At 41.4% G+C, this 23592-nt stretch overlaps 1 protein-coding gene across 1 annotated transcript in view; it reads left to right on the forward strand.

Moving 5' to 3' along the window:
• Positions 1–2773: 2773 nt before the first annotated feature.
• TMEM123 (transmembrane protein 123) overlaps positions 2774–23592 on the forward strand; it is a 52675-nt gene continuing 31856 nt past the window's right edge. Inside the window, exons 1-2 of the mRNA XM_008579628.1 lie at positions 2774–2963; positions 9733–9789. Coding sequence (XP_008577850.1) covers positions 2864–2963; positions 9733–9789 — 157 coding nt within the window. The 5' untranslated portion in view covers positions 2774–2863. The remainder of the gene's footprint in view (positions 2964–9732; positions 9790–23592) is intronic.

Genomic DNA, 23592 nt, shown 5'->3' on the forward strand with positions numbered 1-23592 from the left:
AGCTGTGAACTAGAGTGTTCAGGAAAGGCTTTTCTGAGATGAGCAGGAAGTGCAAAGGATGAGAACTGGCTTGGCATTTCCAAAGCTCTCAAGGAGGCTGGAGCTAAGTGAGTGAAGGGGGAGAGAGGATAGAAAATGAGGTGGGAAGGGCAGCCAAGGACCATGTCACGTAGGGCTTGCAGGCCACGGTTTTGAACTCTGTAAGGTGGTAAGGGAATGGCATAATCTGACTTATATTCTAAAAGGATCACACTGGCTGCTGAGTGGAGAACACGGAAGGATGGTAGAAGAGGGGAGAACACGCTGATCAAAGTATGAACAGAGAGATCAGAGCACTCAAATCTGCCCAGATAGTTTGGGGAGAAGGTGAGATATGAAGAAAATATTGAGAGATGAGTGGAGAAAAGGTCAGAAGGCATCTTGGGCAAAGGGAAGAACAGGAACAAAAAACACAGCGGCCCGGGAGGCCCTGGTATGTTTGGAGAACTTTGAGTGGTCTGTTGAGGTTACAGATTGGGATCCAGACACAAGACTGGGGAAGAAGGGAGACCTAAGCTGCCCAGGGCTGCCCGTGCTGTATTTTTAACCTTTCATGTCACCAAAGAGTTTCTAAGAGGGCAGTACAAGGTTCCTTGCTTTCTCCTCTCCTCAGACTAGAGAAAACATAGCCAACCCACAGTACTGAGCAGTTATCGTCAAAGCAAAGTTGGGCAAACCCACCTACACCTTGGCATAGGAATCGGACAGAGGAGTAGATCTGAGGGTGTCTCCATCAAGGTCAGTCCCAAGAAAAATTGTCAAGAATACATCTTGTCTTCCATACTGTCTTAGTCTGTTGCTGCTGCTGTAACAAAATACCTTAGACTGGGTAATTTATCAACAACAGAAATTTATTTGACACAGATCTGGAAGCTGGGAAGTCCATAATCAAGGCACCAACAGATTCTGTGTCTGGTGAGGGCTCTTGGCTGCATAGATGGCCCCTTCCTACTGTGACCTCACATGGCAGAAGGGACTACCAAGCTCCCTCTGACCTCTTTCACAAGGGCAACAGTCCCACTCATGAGGGTGGAACCCTCTTCACCTAATCACCTCCCAAAGGCCCCATCTCTTAATACCATCACCTTGGGGATTCGGTTTCAACTATAAATTTTGGAGGGGCACATTCAGACCATAATACTTTTCCATTTCGCTTCTGGCGGCACCTTTTATTTCAACCCAGATTCCCAGGGTAAATGTACACTGAGCCTTTAAGTAAGTGTCAGCCGTGGGTTAGTGAAGAGGATGAAGGAGGGCATTTCAGAAAGAAAGAACAATGTATACAAATACCAGGAACCAGAAAGCATCCTTGTCCACGGGCAGCAGAACCAAGGCTAGAAAGATAGGTTGAGCCTGGATTGTGAAACGCTTGGATAATGGTGTAGGTAGTCAACAGTAACAGTTTATTCCTAAACCAGATCCCCCAATTAAATAGAGTAACCAAAGCCTGTATGTGCAATGCTTGCTTTTTGCCCATGGTAGATGCTGGGAAGTATTTGCAGGTTGGCTGATTGAATGCACAGATGGAAGTCTTTGTAAATTTAGGACAGATTGCCCCAGTTAATCTCTACGATGGGTCATGTCCATATTGACAGATTTGCCTGAGATGAGAAAGTAATACCTCTCCTAACATAGTTTTGGAAATTTAAATGCATTGTGGCCTTTAGGCCATGAAATCTGGGTCAGGTGCCAAAGATCTGCAACATTTAGAGTTTAGAGCGTTGCAAGTGGGGTTCACTGTGACTTTAAAGACCTGGATCTTTCTGTCTTCCACCTCAGCTGAGGGTTCCCACCCAAACCAGGATTCAATCTTTATTATTCTCCTGCATCAGCTACAGGGTCGCTACGTGTCACTTCAGAGTTCCGAAGGGAATCAAAATGCAGACTTTAGCAGCCAGCATTGCAAGTCAAGACAAGTGAGTAGCATTGGCTCCACAGGCTTAAGAGGAACTTAGGCAAAAACTATTTAATACAGGCTATTCCACCCGAACTGGGACGGCAGACACCGAGGAAAGATTCGTCAGGCGTATGAGCTCTAGGCTAGGGTGGCTGTACTTGGCTGTGAGCAGCTACCAACTCCTCCGCGCGCCCCCACCCTCCCATTCCACTAATCTCTTTCGCCAGGGAATGTGTATCCAGAGATACAGCGAACCCGTGGAGAAGATGAGGCACAACGGGGGTATGGAGATCGTGAGTGTTTTATACGTGAACTTAAGCGACGAATCTGTCGAGCTGTTTACTCCCCCTTCCCCCTTAGGCTGGGTCAGGCTAGGGCAAAGCCCGACGGCCCGGGACTGCTCAGGGGACATCCATCCACTCAAGCTGCTCTCCTTGACCTCCCTCCTCTGCCGTCCCCACCGGCAACTTCCCCCTCTCACGCTGAGCCACAGGCACCCTGTAACCCCACCCGAAAACTTCAAAGACTTCCTTCCGGGCCCAGCGAAGCCCGGCGCGCTCAGTTTTCGGAGAGGCGGCGGCACTCGCTTTCATCTCCGACAACAAAACTGCCATTTCCGAAAAGAAGGGAAACAGCTCGCGGGTCTTTGGGTTCCCAGGCGGATGCGCCGGGAGGAGGGTTACCACGCCCACAACCGCAAGCCCCGCGCTCGCCCCGCCCCCTTCCCGCCCGCCGCCCCTGCTCTGCGCCCTACGCCCCCTCCAGGCCCGGCTCCCGCGCCCTATTTGGTCATTCGGGGGTAGGCGGCAGGAGGGGAGACGTACGCGGCGGAAAGGCACGCGGACACGCAAGAGGGGCCGCTCTCGTCGCCGCCGCCGCCACCTCGTTTGGGGACCCACGAGGCCGCTGCCTCCTGCCCGCGGAACAATGGGGCTCGGCGCGCGAGGTGCCTGGGCCGCGCTGCTCCTGGGGGCGCTGCAGGTGCTAGCGCAGCTGGGGGCAGCCGCGAACGGCACAGCCCCAGCCGGTAAGTGTCTGCGGGGGTCGCCGGCCCCGGTCCGGAGAGGAAGCCCGCGGCCAGGGCGTGGGTTTCCAAGTTAGAATCTCCTTGGAAAAGTTTGAGTGTTAACGCATGCCGATCCGGAGGATACCAGGCGGGGCGGGGAAAAACTGAGGCTTGGACCGGTCTCGCACTTGCCCCGGGGTCGCCTCTTGAAAAAATTGCCCGCCTCTTCTCAGTTTTTTGGAAGCGGCGGTCGCAGGTCGCAGGCGTATGTAACCTGTTGAGTTACCCGAGGGACGGGCCTTCAGCGCAGGGCTCAAGTTCGTTTTTATGCTTTTCCCTGAAGTTAATGTTTCTTGTAGGTTACAGGTTATCGAAGGCTTCTGTTTGTAAACAAGATTAGGTAGGTTGAAAAATATGTCTACCGCTTCCTGCGGAAACATGTCTACCAGTTGGGGCACCTTTCAGGCGACTCCCCCGGCGTTTGGGGCTTCATCGTCGACCGTGTAATACTATCCAAGTGATTTAGTCTTAAGGCCCCCCAGACGCTTAAAAGTTAGACTGAGGGGCTACTGTCGCGAGTTGGGAGCTGTGGGGAAGTGCACCTTGCTCTTCCGGCGCAGGTGAGGCTTATGCTCCTGTGGAGGGGGCTCTGCACCCCTCGTGTGCCATGAACACCAGGCCTGCGCGCGTCAGGTGCGCAGGAGCCCACGGCGTCGTCCATGAGGGCGCAACAAAATGATGTTGACATTTCTCCTCTGTGTAGGACGGAGTTTGTTCCTCTTTAGGCCCTTGGCCCTTTAGAGACTTTAAAAAGTCCTCTTCGGATGAGGCCAGGAAGCTGGGATTTGCTGTGTTAATTGTTCTCCTTTGTCAACTACAAGTCGAGTCACTGGGTAATGGTTAAGTCAACTAGGATAAGTTAAGTTACCCAGGTTTTTCATGGTTTTAAATACCATCCATCTGCTGTATATTTAGCCTTAGATTAGTTTTATCTAGCAAGAGATTAAAGAAGGCATTTTGCAAAACCAGATGGTTCGGGCACAGCACCTGCTTTTGCTAGAATAATCTGGGTGAATTAAACAACAGTTTGTTTTGCTGAGGTTTTTTTGTTTGCTAAGTTGAGCAGTTGACAAACTGTCTTTGCAGATCTAATTTTGAAATCATTTAAGAAAAGAATGATCAGTGAAATTATGTTCGTCATATATCTTGGTGCCAGTTTTATACCAATATTTAAATTTGTTGCTTTACGTGTGAAAGTAAACCTTTTTACTGTTTCTCTAATGAGTTGTTGATTAGAGAAATATGGTGGGTGTCCTTGCTTTTCTTTCTTTTGCCCTCATAACACAGATTTTTTTCTTTGTCCTATTTTAACACTCACTGTTTGTTCTGTTTATTATTTAATGTCTCACTAGAGGTTAGTGCTATTTGGAAACTTGCAATGTTCTACCATAGGAGAGCCTTGATTTCTTGAACTAGTATAACCAACGTGAGGTGGAATTCATTTCTACAGACTATAATGTCACCTTGAAACTAGACTGAAAGAAGATTCAATAGAAGATTTCTCAAAAAAACTCAAGTAACTTGTCCTAGTCTTCATATCCAGTACACACACACACACACACACACACACACACACTGTATAAAGTGTCATCTTAAGTATGGTGATTTTTTTTTTCCTTTTTGTCTTTTTTCGTGTCCGGCAATGGATCGCAACCCTCAGTGTTGCACCCGTACCGGACTGGGACCGGCAACGGGATCGCAACCCTCGGCGCTGCGCCCGCACCTTGCTCAGCCAGTGAGCGGGAACTGGTCTGTATGTGGGATCTGAACCCTCAGCGGGAGCCGCCGCACTCCCAAGCGGCGCACTGTAGCAGTGCGCCACCGGGCCGGCCCAAGTATGGTGATTTTTAACAATCATACTAAAACTTATATAGCTAGTTTTTACTGGGCACATTTCTTATGCACCCCACACTACGCTAATTGAGGTCCATAAATCATCCCATTAGGTCCTCACAGTGATTATCCCCATTTTATAGATGAGTAAGCAGAGGCTTAGAAGTAAGCTAACTTATTCAAAGTAAAGCAACTAATAGGTTTGAACTAATATGTTTGACTTCAGATCACAGTCCAAACTCTCAGTTAACTATTTGACTATGAAGTCATATTAGGTGATGCTGGCTCTTAAAGTAGGTAATGCTTTTATTTCACAATACTGCCATTGCCTAGAATATTATGGGAGAAGATAAAAACATTACTGAAATTCTGCTTTTAAAATATTCTTCACAGTCTGCTGCATAGTTTTATAAATATCCTCAGTTGAAGGAAAGAGGAGACTTGCCTAACTTGATTAGGCAAGTTAGCTAATCAGCAAACAGGATATATTGTGGTAGTCTAATGAAAGATATTAGCGAAATGGGAGGGGTGGCTATTAGACATTATGCTTGGTGGCAAGAGACAGGAGCCCACCTTGAGCAACCTTAGGGCAAAGAAGGGACTTTATGGACTCTTGTAACTAAAAAGTCCAAAGATTGAGGTGACTTAGAAATGGCTGTGTACAAGGGTTCAAATAGGTTGCAAAGAAATCAAGAAATTATCTCAGAAGAGTGACAAGAGCAGAGAGACAAAAATAAGAGGCTTTTGAAGTAATTCAGGAAAGATGGAGATAAGTGGGTAGATTCTAGATGTCTCTGAGGGGTGAGACTGATCACTTGCTAATGAATTCAGTGGTGTGAAGTAAAGGGAGGAATGAAAGGATGACCTATTGGTTTGGGGATTGGGCAACTGGTAATGCAACAACTGGGAGGATTGGGGGTGGAGCAGGTTTATAGTAGAAAGTCAACAGTATTGTTTTGGCACTCATCTACGGGCTTTGGAATCAAATAGCATGGTTCAAATCCAGACTCTGCCAATTACTAGCTGAATGTCCCTCTCTGGGCCCCAGTTCCTGTCATTCCAACACAGTACACCAGTCTCAATTGTTGGTAGTGTTAGATGAACTAATGCAGATGACATGCACAAGGCCTGACATGTAGTAAGCCCTTCATAATGTTGGCAGTTATTTGATATCTGCTGCTAAATACATCAGTATAGTCTACTGACCTTGATCTTTTTCAAGATTAATCTTACACCATATCCTTTTGCAATAAGTTAATTATAATCCCTGTACTAGTCCATTTCTGTTGATTTTAACAGAAATACCTGAAACTGGGTGAAAAAAACAAACAAAACCGAAAAACAATATTCATTGCTTACTGTTTCAGAGGCTGAGAAGTCCGAAGTCCAGGGAATACCTCTGATGAGTGCCTTGTTGGTGGTGACTCTACACAGCGATGCAGGGTGTCATGTAGTGATAATGGCTAAGCAGGAGAGACTAACTCCTTCCTTGCTGTCTTTAAAAAGCCATCATAACCATGCCCATGACCATCATTAAGCCATCAATGAATTAGTACATTAGTTAGGGTATGGTGCTCACAATCTAATCACCTCTTAAAAGCCCCACCTTTCAATCACCATGATAGGATTTCCCACCCTCAACACTGTTACAGTGGGGATTAAATTTCAGTGAGCTTTGGGGGGACATTCAATCCCCTAATCCCCAAAACTCATGTTCTTTTCACATACAAATACATTCATTTAATCCCCATAGCCCCAAAGTCTTAACGTGCCCCAGCACCAACTCAGAAAGTCCAAAGTCTCATCTGTGAAATTAAACAAATTATCTACTGCCAAGATACAGTGGTGGGATAAGTGTAAGACAGAAATTCTCATTCCAAGATGGAGAAATGAGCTAAAAGGAAGGAGTAACAGGTCCTAAGCAAGTCCAAAACCCAACAGGGCAGGCATTAAATCTTCAAGCTGGAGAATCAGGTACCTTGACTCCATATTTGGTATCATCTGCACTCTGGTGTGGGGATTGGGTCCCAAGTCCCTTGGGCAGCCCCATTCATGGGCTTTCCTGGTCTCTGGCCATGCATTAGCTCTCCCAGGCTGTCTTTGCACGCTTGTAGCTCTACAGTTCTGGGGTCTCCATGACAGTCCCACTCTCAAGGTTCCACTAGACAGGGCCCTGTGGGGATTCTGTGCTACAACTCCAATACCATGTTTTCTCTTGGCATTGCTGTAGTGCAGGTGTACTATGTGGTGACTCTGCCCCTTTGACACATCTCTTCCTGGGCCCCCACACTTTTCCATACATCCTTTGAAATCTGGGTGGTACAGCTCTGGCATTTTGGGAGCTTGCAGACTTAATACCACATGGATGCTGCCAAGGCTTCCAGCTTGTATCTTCTGAGGCTGCAAGTCCAGCCACACTTGGGACCAATTTAGCTACAGCTGGGGCAGCTGGAGCAGCCTCCTGAGGCAGCCCTGGGCAGGGAGACTCTGGAGGGTACCTAGGACCTATTGCCTGAAACCATTTTTTCTTCGGAGGCTTCTTGGTCCATGATGGGAGGGGCAGCCTGGAAGTTCCCCAAAATGCCTCCAAGGTCTTCGTCCATTCTCTTGATAATCCCTTTCCTCTGTATTCTTCACCTTAAAAGAGGGTTGCTGGGCTACACCCTTGGTTTCTTCTCTCAAACAGACTTTCTCATTCTTTATGTGGCCAGGCTAGGAGCTTTCCAATTTTTTACTCTCCGGTTTCTTTTTAATTATAAATTTTGGCTTTGCCTCATGCCTTTGCTGCCTAAACTCAACATAAGCTGTTACAAGTAGCCATGGAGCTTCCTGAATGCTTTGCTGCCTAGACAGTTCTTCCACTAAATACCCTGGTTCAGCACTTTAAGTTCCACATTCCATGAAATTTGGGGGCATGAACAGAAGCAGCCAGGTTCTTTGCAACTCTATAACAAGGATGTCTCTTGCTCCGGTTTCCAATAAGCTTTTCCTCTTTTACATCTGAGACCTAAGAATGGCCTTTACTGTCCATGTGGGCATTCTGGTCACCACCATTTAACCAGTTTCTAAGATGTTCCTTTTCCTGGCTTTCTTGTCTTCTAAACCCTCACCAGAATGTAGGCTTTCTCTAGCTCGCTCCTCCAAATTATTCCAGCCTCTGCCCAGTAGCCAATTCCAAAGCCACTTCCACATTTTCAGGTATTGTTATAAGCAACACTGCACTTCTCCGGTACCAATTTTCTGTATTAGTCCATTTCTGTTGCTTATAACAGAGGTACTTAAAACTCAGTGTTGTGGGTAAATGTGTCCCCCAAAATTCCGTGTATTAGAAACTTAGTCCTCACTGTGACAGTGTTAACAGGATGGGAAATCCTATTATGGTATTTGAATTGTGTGGGGCCTTTGAGAGGTGATTAGATTGTGAACACTGTACCCTTGTGAATGGATTAATCCATTGATGGTTTAATGGGTAGTCATAGGTGTGGTTCTGATGGCTTTAAAAGGAGAGCAAGTGAGGAGTTAGCTGTCTCTCTTGGTCAGCCATTCACTATATGATACCCTGCATTGCTGTAGATTCACCACCAAGAACAAGACCCTCACCAAATGTGTTCCCTGGACTTTGGACTTCCCAGCCTCCTAAACTGTAAGGAATAAATTTTCTTTCTTTATAAATTACCCAGTTTCAAGTATTCTATTATTAGCAACAGAAACGGACTCATACACTGGTTAATTTGTAAAGAAGCAATATTTATTGTTTACAGTTTCTGGGCAGTCCAAAGTCTAGGGAGCACATCTGGCAAGGGCCTTGATCTTGTTGGTGGTGACTCTACAGCAACACAGGGTATCACATGGAGAGAGTGGCGGAAGCAAGAGGAAGAGAGCTTCTTAGGCGCTCTCTTTATAAAGACATCATAGCCACGCCCATGACTACCATTAAACCATCATTAGATTAATACATTCTCTAGGGCATGGTCCCTCACAACCTAATCTCTTCTTAAAGGCCTCACCTTTCAATTACCGTAATAGAATTTCCCACCCTCAACACTATCATAGCAGGGATTAAGTTTCAGTGAGCTTTGCGGAGACATTCAATTCATTCATTCATACTGCTTGTGCAAACCTCTTCTATCAAGAGGAAGAGATTTGCACAAGCAGTAAAGATAGATCCTTCAAAGTTGTTACTGCTTTTCTTTGTACTTTGAGGGTTTTTTTTTTTAAGTGGTGGAGGGTTCGTTTTTGTGAAAAGTACACAGTAATACACTTGCTCTCTTCCTGTGCGGTATATGTATTTAATCTTCATTGTACAGAGGCTCAAGGTGATTAAACCTCTCTGAAAAGTTGCTTAACTGGGGCACAGAATTCTCTTAAATTTTTCCCAAATCTTAAGGAACTAGTTAAAAAATAAAAAGAATCATACTGAGAACATTTGCAATTAAATATGAAAATCGTGCTCTATTTATCTCTCTATTGTATAGAGTTAGGGATATTAATGATGCAACACCTAGAGACACCCATGAGTAGAAAGGGCCCCTCCTGAGCTGGTATACTCCATTCAGAAAAGCAGAGTTATCAGTAGCAGAAATTGGTTCATCACCACTTGCTCTGTCTTCATGTGGGTGAATGAACTTTGGCAAAGCTATTGCATTCAGTGGCCGGCACATAGCAAGTACTATGTAGGTGTTTGTTACATAAGCTAGATGTTTTCTGTCTTTAAAGATCCAATAATACAGCTTCAAGGTGTGTTTCATAGCAACATGGGGCAAAAGTAGAACTTCTTATGGAATAATCTACTTTCCTCCACACCACCCCTTGTGGGCAGAAAGGAACATATTGCCAGTGTTCACTTAGTTAAATATTAAATATTCTTTTATAACAGGATATTTCTTTATTTTTACAGGATCTTCAAACCCAGGCAATTCTGTGCCTCCACCAAATTCCGGTGTTAACTCAACAGGTGAGTTGTTTTTTTAAAAGTTTCAAGAAGTGGATTTTCATCTGTCTAGGATACATAAAGTAATAACAGCCAGGGAAGTATGTGTAAGCTGGTACCCTGACCTGTCTTAACCTTGAGTTATTGATCCCTGAATTTCTGTAGCCTACCCTGAAGGGCTGCCCATGGTAGGCATCAATAAATGCTAGTTCACTGGATTAGTCGTCTTTTTCAGTCTAGCAAAGATGTGAATAAATTCTGAAACAAAAAGCATTTTGGAATTCCATACTATGAATTTTGAAGCACATATTTAGATATGAAGGTTTTGTGGTTTGCTTGTAGATATGAAATATGTAAGTCTGTAGGTCTTGTTGATGAAACAATTCACTCTAAGGTGATAGCAGCCTTAATATGCCTTGGCTGACTCTGAGGAGACACTACTTACATTCAGCTATCAGTCAGTCTTCAACTCACCCTGTCTTGCTCTTAAAACAATTGGTGGTACATGGGACAAATGTATTCCTTCCCTGAGACTCTGAGATTACTAGCTCGGAAAGATACAGTGATCACGCTGAGGTTATCAATATCAGTAGTAAACCATCAAAGCATGTTTCTTGTAAGCAATATTTAGGTTATCTTCACACTTCCCTATTCTTAAGAGTAGACTGAAGTGGAAACTAGAAAAAGGTATACACATTCTATCACTAATTATTTTCTCTACTTTTATTCAGTGAATGTTTATTGAGTGTCTCTAATGTGCTGACACGTTCTAGGTGCCAAGGATACAAAATGGACCAAGCCCTGCCTTCTTGCAGTTTTTGTTTGTTTGGTTTTTCTTTTGTATTATTGTAAAATGTATATAACAAAATTTATGATTGTAACCAATGTTTAGTATAGTTCACTGGCGTTTAAATACATTGAAATTTTATGCAACTCCATGGAGCTTTATTCTTGTGGGATCTCAGTGCTCCACTTAGTTCATGTTCTCAGTTTACCTGTGCTTTCTTTTCATTATCTCTGCCTTTCTTACGGGTGGCTGGTAGTGCGTAGTTACGGTATTCTTTTATTCTAGTTTTAGTAATACTACAAAAAAAGTTACATTGGGGGATTAAAAGACGGGGTAGATTAACCCACAATGTAATAGTGGCTATCAGTGGGTGGTTGTGGAAGGGTCTTTTTTTTAAAAAAAATATTTTGTTAGACTCTTAGGTGTCCTTTCTTAACGGCCTTTACTGACTGGTTCTACACTACTCAACTCTTAACTTTAGATAAACCAAGGAGGTAGAAAAATGGTGAAGATAATGGTAATAGTGCTAACAGTAGTCACCATTTATTGAATGCCTACAACTTACAAGATGCTTCTCATACATTTGAGAATCTTAACAGTGGAGAGGTAGGTATTGTCGCTGTTTTACACATGGGGAAATTAAAACTCAGAGTGGTTAAGAAAAGTCCGAGATCACATGGTAGTAGTTGCCACATTCAGGATTTGAAACCCAGTTGGATTTAAAAACCTGTACTCCTTCATTATACTTCTTGAAACTGTGGTGTGGCCTTACCTTTAAAAAATGCTTTTCGGGCCGGCCCGGTGGCGCACTGGATAGTGCGCCGCTTGGGAAGCACAGCGGCGCTCCCGCCCGAGGGTTCGGATCCCACATACAGACCGGTTCCCGCTCACTGGCTGAGCGAGGCGCAGGAGCAACACCGAGGGTTGCAATCCCGTTGCCGGTCCCCGGTCCGGTACGGGGGCAACACTGAGGGTTGCGATCCGTTGCCGGACACGGAAAAAGACAAAATAAATAAATAAATAAAAAATAAATAAAAAATGCTTTTCACTAAAGAAATACCCCACTGAGGTCAGCTGTAAATGGTTATTAAAAATCAACTCGATACTTTCAGGACAGCTCCAGAATCAGTGATAATTTTAAATGACGCTTCTAGCACAGGGAAATTTATTGAGGGAAAAAAAGCACTGCCTCAAATTATTTTGGAAAGAGAGCAGATATTACAACTATTAAAGGAATGTTTTTGGTCACTGTGTAACACTTCTCATAACTGTTATGTTCCTCTTACATCTCTTTTAGTCTTGAAAACCCTTGTGAAACATGTTGAATTTGTATATATAGGTCATGGTGCTTAATTTTTTCTCTTTTGTAGTTAACATAGACGTAATTGTTGAAACGTTGTTTTGAGCATATTGTTTATTTGCTTATTTGGGGCCCATCCCAATAGGAAAATAGCATCTTTTTTGGTAAACTCCATTATGATGTATATTCAAAGAATGTATTGTTGGAAAAAGTAGCAACTTCTTGCAGTACTACTTAGAATACCAGGTATCCATCGCTTTTATAGGACTCACCACATTGGATTCAGTGAATCTTTTTTCTCTTGTTTGTTTGTTTTGGTCTCTATAATATAAGTTCCTTGAAAGTGGGATCTACGATTTATTCATCCTACCACCTAACACTATGCCTGGTACATGGTAGGTATGCAAAATATGTATATTTTTTGTTAATTGAAATGAATTGTGGAACTAAATACATATTTTGTAATTGCTAACTTGCCTTATCAAAGCACATTTTGCAGACGTATACTGGTCTATGCTTTATTCTAGCTGCTTTATCTTTGTTTATAGAGTAATATACTTGCTTGAAGTCAAAGAAACAGGAATGGAAGTTACTTTTCAATTGTACTGTTGAATTATTTGTGACAGTTCTGTTTTTTTTAATGTGTGCTAATTATTTAGGACAGCCTAATCTTTTTTTGACATTCTTGTCTGTAGGGACTTGTTTGGCATACTTTCAGCTTATAGAGAAAATAATTTCCCTCTATTTCATGTATAGTCAGAAGATTCATATTTTAGGGTTTGTGGATGAATGAATTTACTCTTTATGGCACAAGAAAGTCATATGCCCAGATGGTTTTTCATAACAGGGGTCTGGGCAAGGGTACAAGGAATTGTGACATGGTCCAGAATGAAGAACAGGTCTCATCAGTAGTAACCAGAAAACAGTTCAGTACCATTCAGCATATAGCCTTCTGTGTGATCACCTAGCATTGATGCTTCCCAAAAAAGAGGAATCTGAGAGGGTCAGATTACCACCATTCAGTTCGAAGCTCTTTTCTTGGACAAAATTTGCACCAAGCCAGTTCCGAAGCAGTGGATCTCCTAAACATGTACAGGGTACTTCAAAAAGTTCATAGAAAAATAGAATTAAAAGATAACATGAATCTTTCCATGAACTTTTTGAAGACCCCCTCATATGTTCCATGCATTCATGATTGCCTTTGGCTTGGTGAGCCATCCTTGGCCCAATCACTTGAGGTGATGTAGTAGGCTTGGTTTCATCCACAGATATGGCAGGGTCATTAGCAATTTTGAGCAGGTGGATCTGGCTTGGCTCAGATTTCTGCAGAAGTGGACAGTGAAAATTTGGGAGGAACATCTCAGAGAATTCTGTATTCTAATTTTTACCCTCAACTGAAACACTGAAAGTCTTATTGAAGTAGAAAGAATTATCAGCATATAATCCCATATTCCATACAATCATCTTCTATTTATTTTGAATAGAATGTTTTATATATGAAAGGAATATCATGCACATTTTCTGTGAGGTTGTAAACTACTGTAAGACAGGAACCAGTTGGCCTGACAGCTTGTTTTAGATGCTAGATAGATAGCATTTTAGATGTTAGATAGATGGACCAAGAGACATAGATAACATATAAATATTGAATTTGTTTTTAACTAGAGATTTGATATAGAAAAGAATCTGTGTGCTATAAAGAATTCATCATATTTAAAGAACTGCTTCAGCTCCTCAGAGACTATTAATGGTGTTCAGTTCATGTTTTTGAGATTGCATTTGAAAATTGCTGATAATCTTTAACATCATCCAGTTTTGTCTCAAGGAGGAAAAATTGTGCAGTATTATGTTCGCTTAGTGAACAAAAGTTTGGACTGCCCACACTGCTGGTTGCTGTTTTAGGCACACGGCACGAAGTGGTAAATAAGAGTTGATTCTTCTCTCATGAAGTTTATATCCAGGTGGAGAGATACAGACTATAAGGAGGTAAACAACTAAAGACAGTGATTTTGGATTGTGATTAAAAGTAAATAGAATAGAATACCTACCTACATACATACATGAACAGGGTAACGCTGGTAGAGAATGGGGAAGAGCTGCTTCAGACTGGTACCAGGAAAGACCCTTCTGAGGTGGGATCATCTGAGCTGAGGCCTGGATGATGGAAAGGAGCCAACCTTACAAATACCGGAGGGAAGAGCATTCTAGGCAGATGCCCTGAAGCAGGCATGGGCCTTTTGTGTCTAAGGAACATTAGCAGTCACTGTGGCTGGCACATGGTGGTGTGTCTCCACTTCAGTTACATTATTAAATATTGGAAATTAGGAAACATAATACTTAAGATGTAAGAATTATATTTTGAGACATCAAAAACATGGTAGAGTAGGTTTCAGAAGAGAAGGCCAGAAATGTGTATTTTGGCAACTAAGCTTCTCTGGGCCTTTTTTTTTCACGTGGGGGTTAGCTCTTCATTAAAATTATATAGTCATTCTAAACTATTACGCACTTTCATACTCTCTGCACACCCAAGACCACAGATGTGATAATAAATTGGAACTGTCCTGGTGTTGTCTTTCCAGAAGCATGCCTCCATCCTTAAGTTGTAATTAGGAGCCAAATGAAATGCTTCCAATTCAGATCAAGAAGTGCTACTGTACTGTATTGTGATGTGAACTATAACAGGGAATGTTTAGTATTTTAAGCATTTTAAGTGTTGGAGAGACGGGGATGAGTAACCAGTCTGTTCTGTGAATTCTGGGAAAACCCAGGCCATAGTGAATGTGGTCTTGGGATGGTGGAGGCAGGAAAGAAAAAAAAAAAAAAAAAAAGGAAAAAAAAAAGATGATGTTGAAGATAAAACATAGGCCCCAAAAAAGTAGACCTAGGGTAGAAACATCAACTACCAAATTCTTTGTTCCTGTTATCTTTTGATAATACCTGTGAAGGCTGTGGCACTGAACCTGAGTTCTAGTTTGAATAGGAGAATGGACTCAATTGGGATTGAATACTTGCCATTTCTTTTTTATTATCTCTTTTTTCATTAGATACTCTTTTTTCCACAGAGAGCTGGCAGGCTTGTTGTGGATTCTCATGACTTAGAATTGGAGACTTACCCCATCATGTTGAATAACACAAAGATTTCTCAGGAATCATTTTTCCCAGATGTATAAAGTTCTTAGGAAGAGACTGAGTTACCGGTTAAAGTTAAGCAGTGATTGGTACTGGACATTAACTGCTTGTCTCTTTGTCTTTTTCATTATATCTTTTTAAAAATATGTAATTTGGCTTAAAATTTATTATAAAGGTAATGCGTGCATGTAACTATGTTCAAATAGTGCTTGAAAACATAAAATACAGAATACCAGTCTGTCTTATTTAGAGTTACATTTCTTCATGAGTTGAGAGGATTTTCACATTGTTTATTGGGTTTTTTTGTTAAGGGTGCTTTATTTATTTTTTTAAAACAGCTTTATTGAGCCATAATTCACATATCATACAGTTCAACTCATACAACCATACAAACTCATTTCAAGTATATAATCCAATGATATTTAGTATATTCACAGATATGCCAACTATCACCACAGTTGATTTTAGAACATTTTCATCAACTCAAAAAAGAAACCCCGTGCCCTTAATTATTACCGCCATCCACCCTCCCCCATCTCCCAGCCCTTAGCAACCATGAATCTGTTTTCTGTCTCTATAGCATTCCCTATTCTGGACTTTCATATGAATGGAATTATGTTTTGCATGATTTTTTGTGCCTGGCTTCTTTCACTTAACATAATGTTTACGGTATTCATTTAAGTTGTAGCATGTATAAGTGCTTCATTCTTTTTTATAGCCAAATAGTATTTCATTGTATGGATATATCACATTTTATTTATCTGTTCATCTGTTGATGGACATTCGGGTTGTTTCTACCTTTGGTATTATGAATATTGCTGCTATAAACTTCATGTACAAATTTTTGTTTGGACATATATTTTCATTTTTCTTGGGCATATACTAGGAGTGGAATTGCTAGGTCATATAGTAACTCTTATGTTTAATGAGCTGCAAATTCTTTTCCACAGTTTCTGCACCACTTTACATTCCTACCAGCAGTGTGTGAAGGTTCTGCCTTCTTCATATCCTCACCAACACTCAGTATATATGACTTTTTGGTTCTAGCCATCCTAATGGGTGTGAAATAGTATCCTTGTGGTTTTGATTTGCATTTCTCTGATGATTAATGATATTGAACACTTTTCATGTGCATATTAGTCATTTGTATATCTTCCTTAGAGAAATGACTATTCAAGTCCTTTGCTCATTTTTTAATTGAATTGTCTATTAACTTGTCTGTGGTTTTTTTATTATTATTATTTTTTCCTAATTATAAAAACAGTATAAGATACTTGTGGAAGTTTTGGAAAAAACAGCAAAGTATCTTTTTAAAATCATTATTCAAAGTACTCCCACCAGCTGGGTATTTACCCAATTGATTTGAAAACTTATGTTCACACAGAAACCTGCACATAAATGTTTATAGAAGCTTTATTCATAATTGTCAAAAACTTGAAGCAGCTAAGATGTCCTTCAATAGGTGAAACTGTGGTGCATCCAGACTCTGGAATATTAATCAAAGATAAGAAGTGAGCTATCAAGCCACAAAAACACATGAAGGAATCTTCAAGTTATTAGTTGATAAAGTACTGTATCAATACAAATTGATAAGTTAACCACAGGGGTACAGGTTAACAGTTCTGATACTGCTATACGTGTGTTTTGTAAGTGAACAATTACATAAATAAATGGCAGATGGTGGGGGGGGGGGAAAAAAAAAAACAAAGTACTCCCACCAGAAAGCTATTGTAGGCTGGGGCTTTGCTTTCCCTCTTCCCCCTTCCCTTGGTCATCCCCTATCCTTGGGGCCATTTGTTAAAAAAGATTTTAAAAAAAGAAGGAAAGCTATTGTACATCATGGTGGCTATAGTTAAGAACAATATCTTGTATACTCGAAAATTGCTGAGAGTCTATTTTAAGCATTATCACCACACATACATTGTCAGCTGATTTTCAACAAAGGTGCCAAGAATACACAATGTGAAGAGGACTGTCTCTTCAATAAATAGTGTTGGGAAAATTGGATATCCATATGCATAAGAATGAAATTGCATTCTTATCTCACATGTACAAAAATCAATTCAAAGTGGATTGAAGACTTAAACATAAGACCTGAAACTGTAAAACTACTTAACGAAAACACGATATTGGTCTGGGCAGTTATCTTTTAGATTTGATCCCAAAAGCAAAGGCAACAAAAGCAAAAATAGACAAACGGGTTGTATCAGACTAAAAAAGCTTCTGTACAGCAAAGGAAACATTTAACACAGTGAAGAGATAACCTCCTGATTGGGAGAAAATACTTGTAAGCCATACCTCTGATAAGGGGGTAATATCCATAAGCGACACAAACGACTCTGTAGAAGGAAAACAAATAATCCTATTAAAAAATGGGCAAGGGACCTGAATAGACATTTCTCAACAGAACACATATGAATGGCCAACAGCTATATGAAAAAATGCTCAACAATACTAATCATTAGGGAAGTGCAAATTAAAAACAATGAGAAATCACCTCACACCTGTCAGAATAGCTGTTATCGAAAAGATGAAAGACAGGTGTTTGTGAGGATGTGGAGAAAAGGGAACCCTTGTATACTATTGGTGGGAATGCAAGTTAGTACAGCCATTATGGGAAATTGAATGAAGGTTCCTCAAAAAACTAAAAATAGAATTACCTTTTGATTCTTCTTATGGATATTTGCCCCAAAGATTTGAAATCAGTATGTCGAAGAGATGTCTGCACTCCCATGTTCACTGCTATTGATAATAGTCAAGCTATGGAATCAACCTAAGTGTTTGTCAAGGAATGAATAGATCTTTAAAATGTGATATACATACACAATGGAATACTATTTAGTCTTCAGAAAGAAATCTGTCGTTTGCAACAACATGGATGGAATTTTAAAACTTTCTGCCAAGTGAACTAAGCCAGGCACAGAAAGACAAATACCACATGTTCTCACATGTGGAATCTAAAACAACCGAACTCATAGAAACTGAGAGTAGAGTCCTGGTTAGCAGAGGCTATGGAGTGGGAGAATGAGGAGATGATAGTCAAAGTGTACAAAGCCTAAGTTGGAATAATAACAAAAAAAAGCCTAAGTTAGGAAGAATGGTTTCTTGAGATCTGTTGTACAGCATGTTGAATATAGTCAATAATAGTGTATTTTACATTTCAAGATTGCTAAGAGAATAAATTTCAAATGTTCTCACCACAAAAAAATAAGTATCTGAGGTGATAAGTTAATTAGTTTCATTTAATTATTCCACATTGTATTCATGAATCATAACATCATTTTGTACCCCATAAATATATACAACTATAATTGGTCAATTTATGATTTAAAGAGTTCTCACCATGAAAGCATGTGGTATGTGAGGTATGCATATGTTAATTAGCTTGATTTAGCCATTTCACAATGTATATCATATATCAAGCATGATGTTGTACACTGTAAATATATACAATTTTTTTTTCCTTTTTTTTTTGTCTTTTTTTACTGACCGTTAACGGGATCACAACCCTTGGTGTCGCGCCCGCACCGGGGACCGGCAACGGGATCGCACCCCTTGGTGTTGCACCTGCACCGCGCTCAGCCAGTGAGCGGGAACCGGTCTCCACATGGGATCCGAACCCGCGGCGGGAGTGCTGCGACACTCCCAAGCGGCGCACTCTCCAGTGCGCCACCGGGCCAGCCCAATATATACAATTTTTTTTTCCTTTTTTTTTGTCTTTTTTTACTGACCGCTAACGGGATCACAACCCTTGGTGTCGCGCCCGCACCGGGGACCGGCAACGGGATCGCACCCCTTGGTGTTGCACCTGCACCGCGCTCAGCCAGTGAGCGGGAACCGGTCTCCACATGGGATCCGAACCCGCGGCGGGAGTGCTGCCACACTCCCAAGCGGCGCACTCTCCAGTGCGCCACCGGGCCAGCCCAATATATACAATTTTTGAAAAAAATACACCATATATTTTTAGTTTTTTTTTTTTAACATAACCTCATAGGCACAGTTTCTTAAAATGGAAACTGACCCTCTTCTACAAAACATTTCAGTATGGTTACATCTTTATAACATGAAAACAACTAGTTGAAAAGTGATAACTTTAGTCTATTACATGACTGTTTAGGGAGAACTGGCTAGACTACTTTTCTTGCTGTGAGGCTGCCGCATGGAAAAGGAACCAGAACACCCAATTGAGAATTTAAAAGGGGGGTTTTATTGGCCAGCCAGTGACTGTCTCTTCAAGAAAGCCTCGGAAGGAAGCAGTCCAGAGTTTAAGTTTAAGGGGTCTTTTAAAGGCACATAGTCACACAGGCATAAAGTCATATAGTCACATACTTAGAGTTGTCATATAGTTACATACACACATACATACATACCCTCCTGGCATGAGGAGGGGGCTTGGGGAGGCCTAGCGCAAGCTGATAACAGAGGCTGAAATAAGCCAGCTAATCACTTAGGGATGGCAAAAAACTTTCACAGGGTGGTTTCCTCCTTAGGTCGTCTAGATACATCCGGATAGAGCTCTTGGTGTTAGCAGTCAGGGACAGCATAGGCGGGAAACAGCAAAGGCAGTCAGAACTTAAAATTTTTCTAAGTACAGGACAATATTTAACCTTCAATTTTCACCACAGGTGTTGGGGGGCTTTCAAACAAGAACACTTTGCAAACAGTAAAAATGGCATAAGCTAAATCAATCTACCTCATCACATTCTCATCCCACAGTGAATTAATTCACTAGTTTTGGTGGTTCCCCCCCATATGTGTATTATGCTGTATTCTGGGACAGATACAAAGAGAAAAATAATTGCTTTGCTGCTAATTGAACTTGGGCAAGTTATGTAATCTCTCTGTGCCTCACTGCCTTCTGTAAAACAGCTGATAATACAGCTGTCTCATGGGGCTGCGATAATATAGCCATCTCATGGGAGAAATCAGATAAGATGTAAAGCATCTGGCTTTAAAATAGCACCTGGCACTAAGAACTAAGTAAATATGTTCCTCCTTGCTCTCCAGCCACACTGACCTTTTTTGGTCCCTCCTGTCTCTGCCCTCTCTGTGAGAGGGCCTTTGCATATACTGTTCTTGCTACCTGAAGAGCTCTTCCCTCCCATCTCTGCCTGGCTCACACTCATTTTGCTTCACCAGGGAATACTCCTTGATCCCTGTCTAGGCCAGTAACCCCTAGTTACAGGCCTTCAGAGAACTTTGTGGTTCACTGGTTTACATGTTTGTATGATGCCATATCTAAGTCTGTCTCCCCAACTAGAAAGTCAACTCCTTCAGGAGTAATGCTGATTTCACTTACCACCACATCCCCAGCGCCCAACACAGGACTTGGCATACATTGTTGTTGAAACAGTAAAGGATAAGTGAATGCTCTGGGAGAAGGAAACCCACTTTTGTGCTTGCTACCCCAGCCTTCGCTGTGCATGTAGTTAGGAGCCCCTCAGTCAGAATAAATTACCACCTGCACTCTGGTCTTTCACTTTACAGAGCTTCAGAATTAATGGGAGAGTTGCCAAAGTTGTGTTCTGTGTGCCCGGGTGGTTTTGTTTTCTTTGTCTTTTTGTTCTGATAAAGTCCGTCCTATCAGAAAAGGCCCTGGTGCCCAGAGGGGTGGGGGGAAAGGAGATGTTCAGGGATATTTAGGTCAGAGAGGACATGGCTGTAGGCAGCCTTCCTGCTGACTGGTGCTGGAGCCCTGCAGGCTGCTGTGGGAGGTGCTCAGGTGGTTGGCAGGGCAGGAGCACCTGCGCTTCTGCTGACTTTTTAAAAGAGGGTAATAAAGATGAAAGGGGACTTTTGGGAAGGGGATATCTGAGGCTGTACTGATGTGGGGGAGCTGGGGGTTGCTGAAGTCCCTCGGGGAGTTTTGATTTGATTGAAATGCTTCTGGAAGCTATTGCAGGATTTTAAGGGGGGGTAGTCACCAGAGTTGATTGACATTTCAAATAGCTAGGATTGGAATTAGGAACCTGTTATATGAGTCCAGGTGGATGATGGGCCAGGATGATAGTGGTGGGGAGATGAAGAGAGATTTGGCAGATGGCTTGGGTGTGGCAGGTGAGAGGAAGGAATGGCTTGGTTGAGTATTTGAATTTGAGCTCACATGTCATACTAAGTTAAAATCAGGCACCTGGCCACCCCATTTCTGGGGGATTTTTACACAAGGGAGAAGTTTAAAAAAGAACAGCTGAGAGATTACAGCAGCCTGGAGGGGGAGAATGGGCAGCTACCTTGGAAGTGGGGGAAAGCATTGTGACAAAAGACAGAGGAAAAGAATTAGGGGTTAGAGAATGAAGGGAATCCCCTTTTATTAGGCTACCTTATCTTTGAGAAGGATGAGGGGGCGGTGACAATGCTAAAATTAGGCAATTTTTAACTTCCCTGCATGACCCAGTTATTACAGAGGTTTCTTGCAGGCTAAATGGTTCCTTAAATCTTAGAAGTTATCATTTAGTAGTTATATTATCACATTTTAATTTTTAAAATTATAAAATTTTAGAAGTGGAAGAAATCTTCGTGCAATGTTTCTTAAATTTGGCAGCACGTTAGAATTATCTGGAATGTTAAAAATACATATTGATCTGGGCCCAACTTAAGATCAGTTAAATTGGGGGTGGGGGAGGGTAAAACACGTTCAGGTGATTCTAATGTGGAGCGAAAGTTGTGACTCACAGACTCAGAGTGTGGCTGAAGGGGTCACCTCTTCCCAAGTGGCCTTTGCATTAGTGTGTGGGAATACATGGCTATTAAGCACAGTGGGGAGAAAAGGCTTCCTTTTTTTTTTTTTTTTTTTTCTTTTTTCTTTTTGGTAAGGAACTATAAAATCTTAATAGCTGGGGATATGCAGAAAATAGTGATTCTCATATTGGGACATACTACTCTACCTCACGAAAGCCCCCAAAAACAAGGACATTGCAGAGAACTGATTTTTTTCAGTAGAGGGATGGGACATAGATGGGAACAGAGTACAGCAGTTACATTAGCAGTATGATATTTTTGTTATTATGACTAACGTTATTTAAATTTGGAAAAGTCCACTAGCTGTCATGAGAGAATAAGGACTAACTCCCTAAAAATGTACAATTAGGAAAAGTCTCAGAACCAAAGGACTTATTTACATGAAAAGCTTAGAGAGTAGTTCAGAAGAAGTCCATTCATGAGAGTTTTATTCTACTTATGTCAACTTAATACATGTATTCTTAACAATTGTTCTTAGATTATTTGTGAAAAATTTCTAAGGCATTGAAGCTGACCCTCATCCCAAATTAGTTCATCCCTGTTAACTCCTTTTACCATCACAGAGTGGCAAAAAAAGAAAGAAAGAAAAAGCAAACAGCAACCTTACAAATAATGGAATACGAATCATTTACACCTTTGTCTGGAGTAAATTGGGTTAAAACTTTCTCTTAAGGAATATTTGTGTAGCTTTTGTCATAAAGGTGTACTTATTGATTTTGTATATTTCACATATACACATGAAGACTTTTTAAAAAAACGTACAATTATTACACTTAAAAAAAAAAACCAGTCATTTCTTAATATAAGTAGATAATCAGTCACTGCTGTTTGAGTTATTTTTTTTCATCATCATGTTCCATCTACTTTACAAATGTTAAGACAAGGAACAAATACTTTTAAGTAAAGGAAGGGAAGAATTTTAAAAAGTTTTGAAAATGTGGACCTTATTGACCCACTTCCTTTTATAGATGAAAAGCTGTTTTGTTTCATTTTTTACATTTGGTAAACAATTGATGTGTGTCTCCTAAGTCTCGGGAACAGTGCTAGATAGACCAGGATATAACAGTGAAAAAGATGGAATCTCTATTCTTCTGGAGACCATACCACAAGAGTGGCCAATACCCGGTGATATTTTTCCAAAACGCAGTGAGGAAACAAGAACAAATCACTAACTTTGCCAGAACCCGTAAGAGTTCACCAAAAGAACAGAACTTTGGGCCGAGCCCATGGCGCACTCGGGAGAGTGCGGCGCTCCCGCCGCGGTTCGGATCCTATGTAGGGATGACCAATGCACTCACAGCACTCACTGGCTGAGCGCGGTGTGGCCGGTCTCAAAAAGGACAAAAAAAAAAAAAGAACAGAACTTCCCAATGGAGGTTAACAGAAAATAATAAAGGTGACTGTAAAAAATAACAACCATGTGGAGTCTTTGCCCCCACCTATACCCCAGAAAACCAACTGGCCTACTCCTACTGTCTCTAAGTGTATTGTATAATTCTAGACTAAAAAGTTTGACACCAAATGTCATAAAGGTGAAATCCAAGGGACCCTCAGGATTTTATTATGGAGAGATACAAGATTTAAAATGATGTCAGCAGGTAACCTCACTTATCTTTCTCCTCACTGTACGAATTTTTTTCTTTTTTAACTTATCTAAGCTTCTTTTCCAAAAGCATTCTATAATGCTTAACTATGTGAAAATTACTTTGTAAACTCAAAAGTACAATTCTTTGGCGAGCCCTCATAATTATGCAAGAAGAGAAACAGTTTCTGAACTTTTTTCTTTTCTTTTTCTTTCTTTTTTTTTTTTTTTTTTTTGCAATTGGGTTTAACTGTTTTAGGTATTCAATTTTCTTGCAGGAGTTTTGCCATG

This window comes from Galeopterus variegatus, unplaced genomic scaffold, assembly GCF_000696425.1.
Source record: "Galeopterus variegatus unplaced genomic scaffold, G_variegatus-3.0.2 Scaffold1932, whole genome shotgun sequence".
In the NCBI taxonomy this organism is placed as follows: domain Eukaryota; kingdom Metazoa; phylum Chordata; class Mammalia; order Dermoptera; family Cynocephalidae; genus Galeopterus; species Galeopterus variegatus.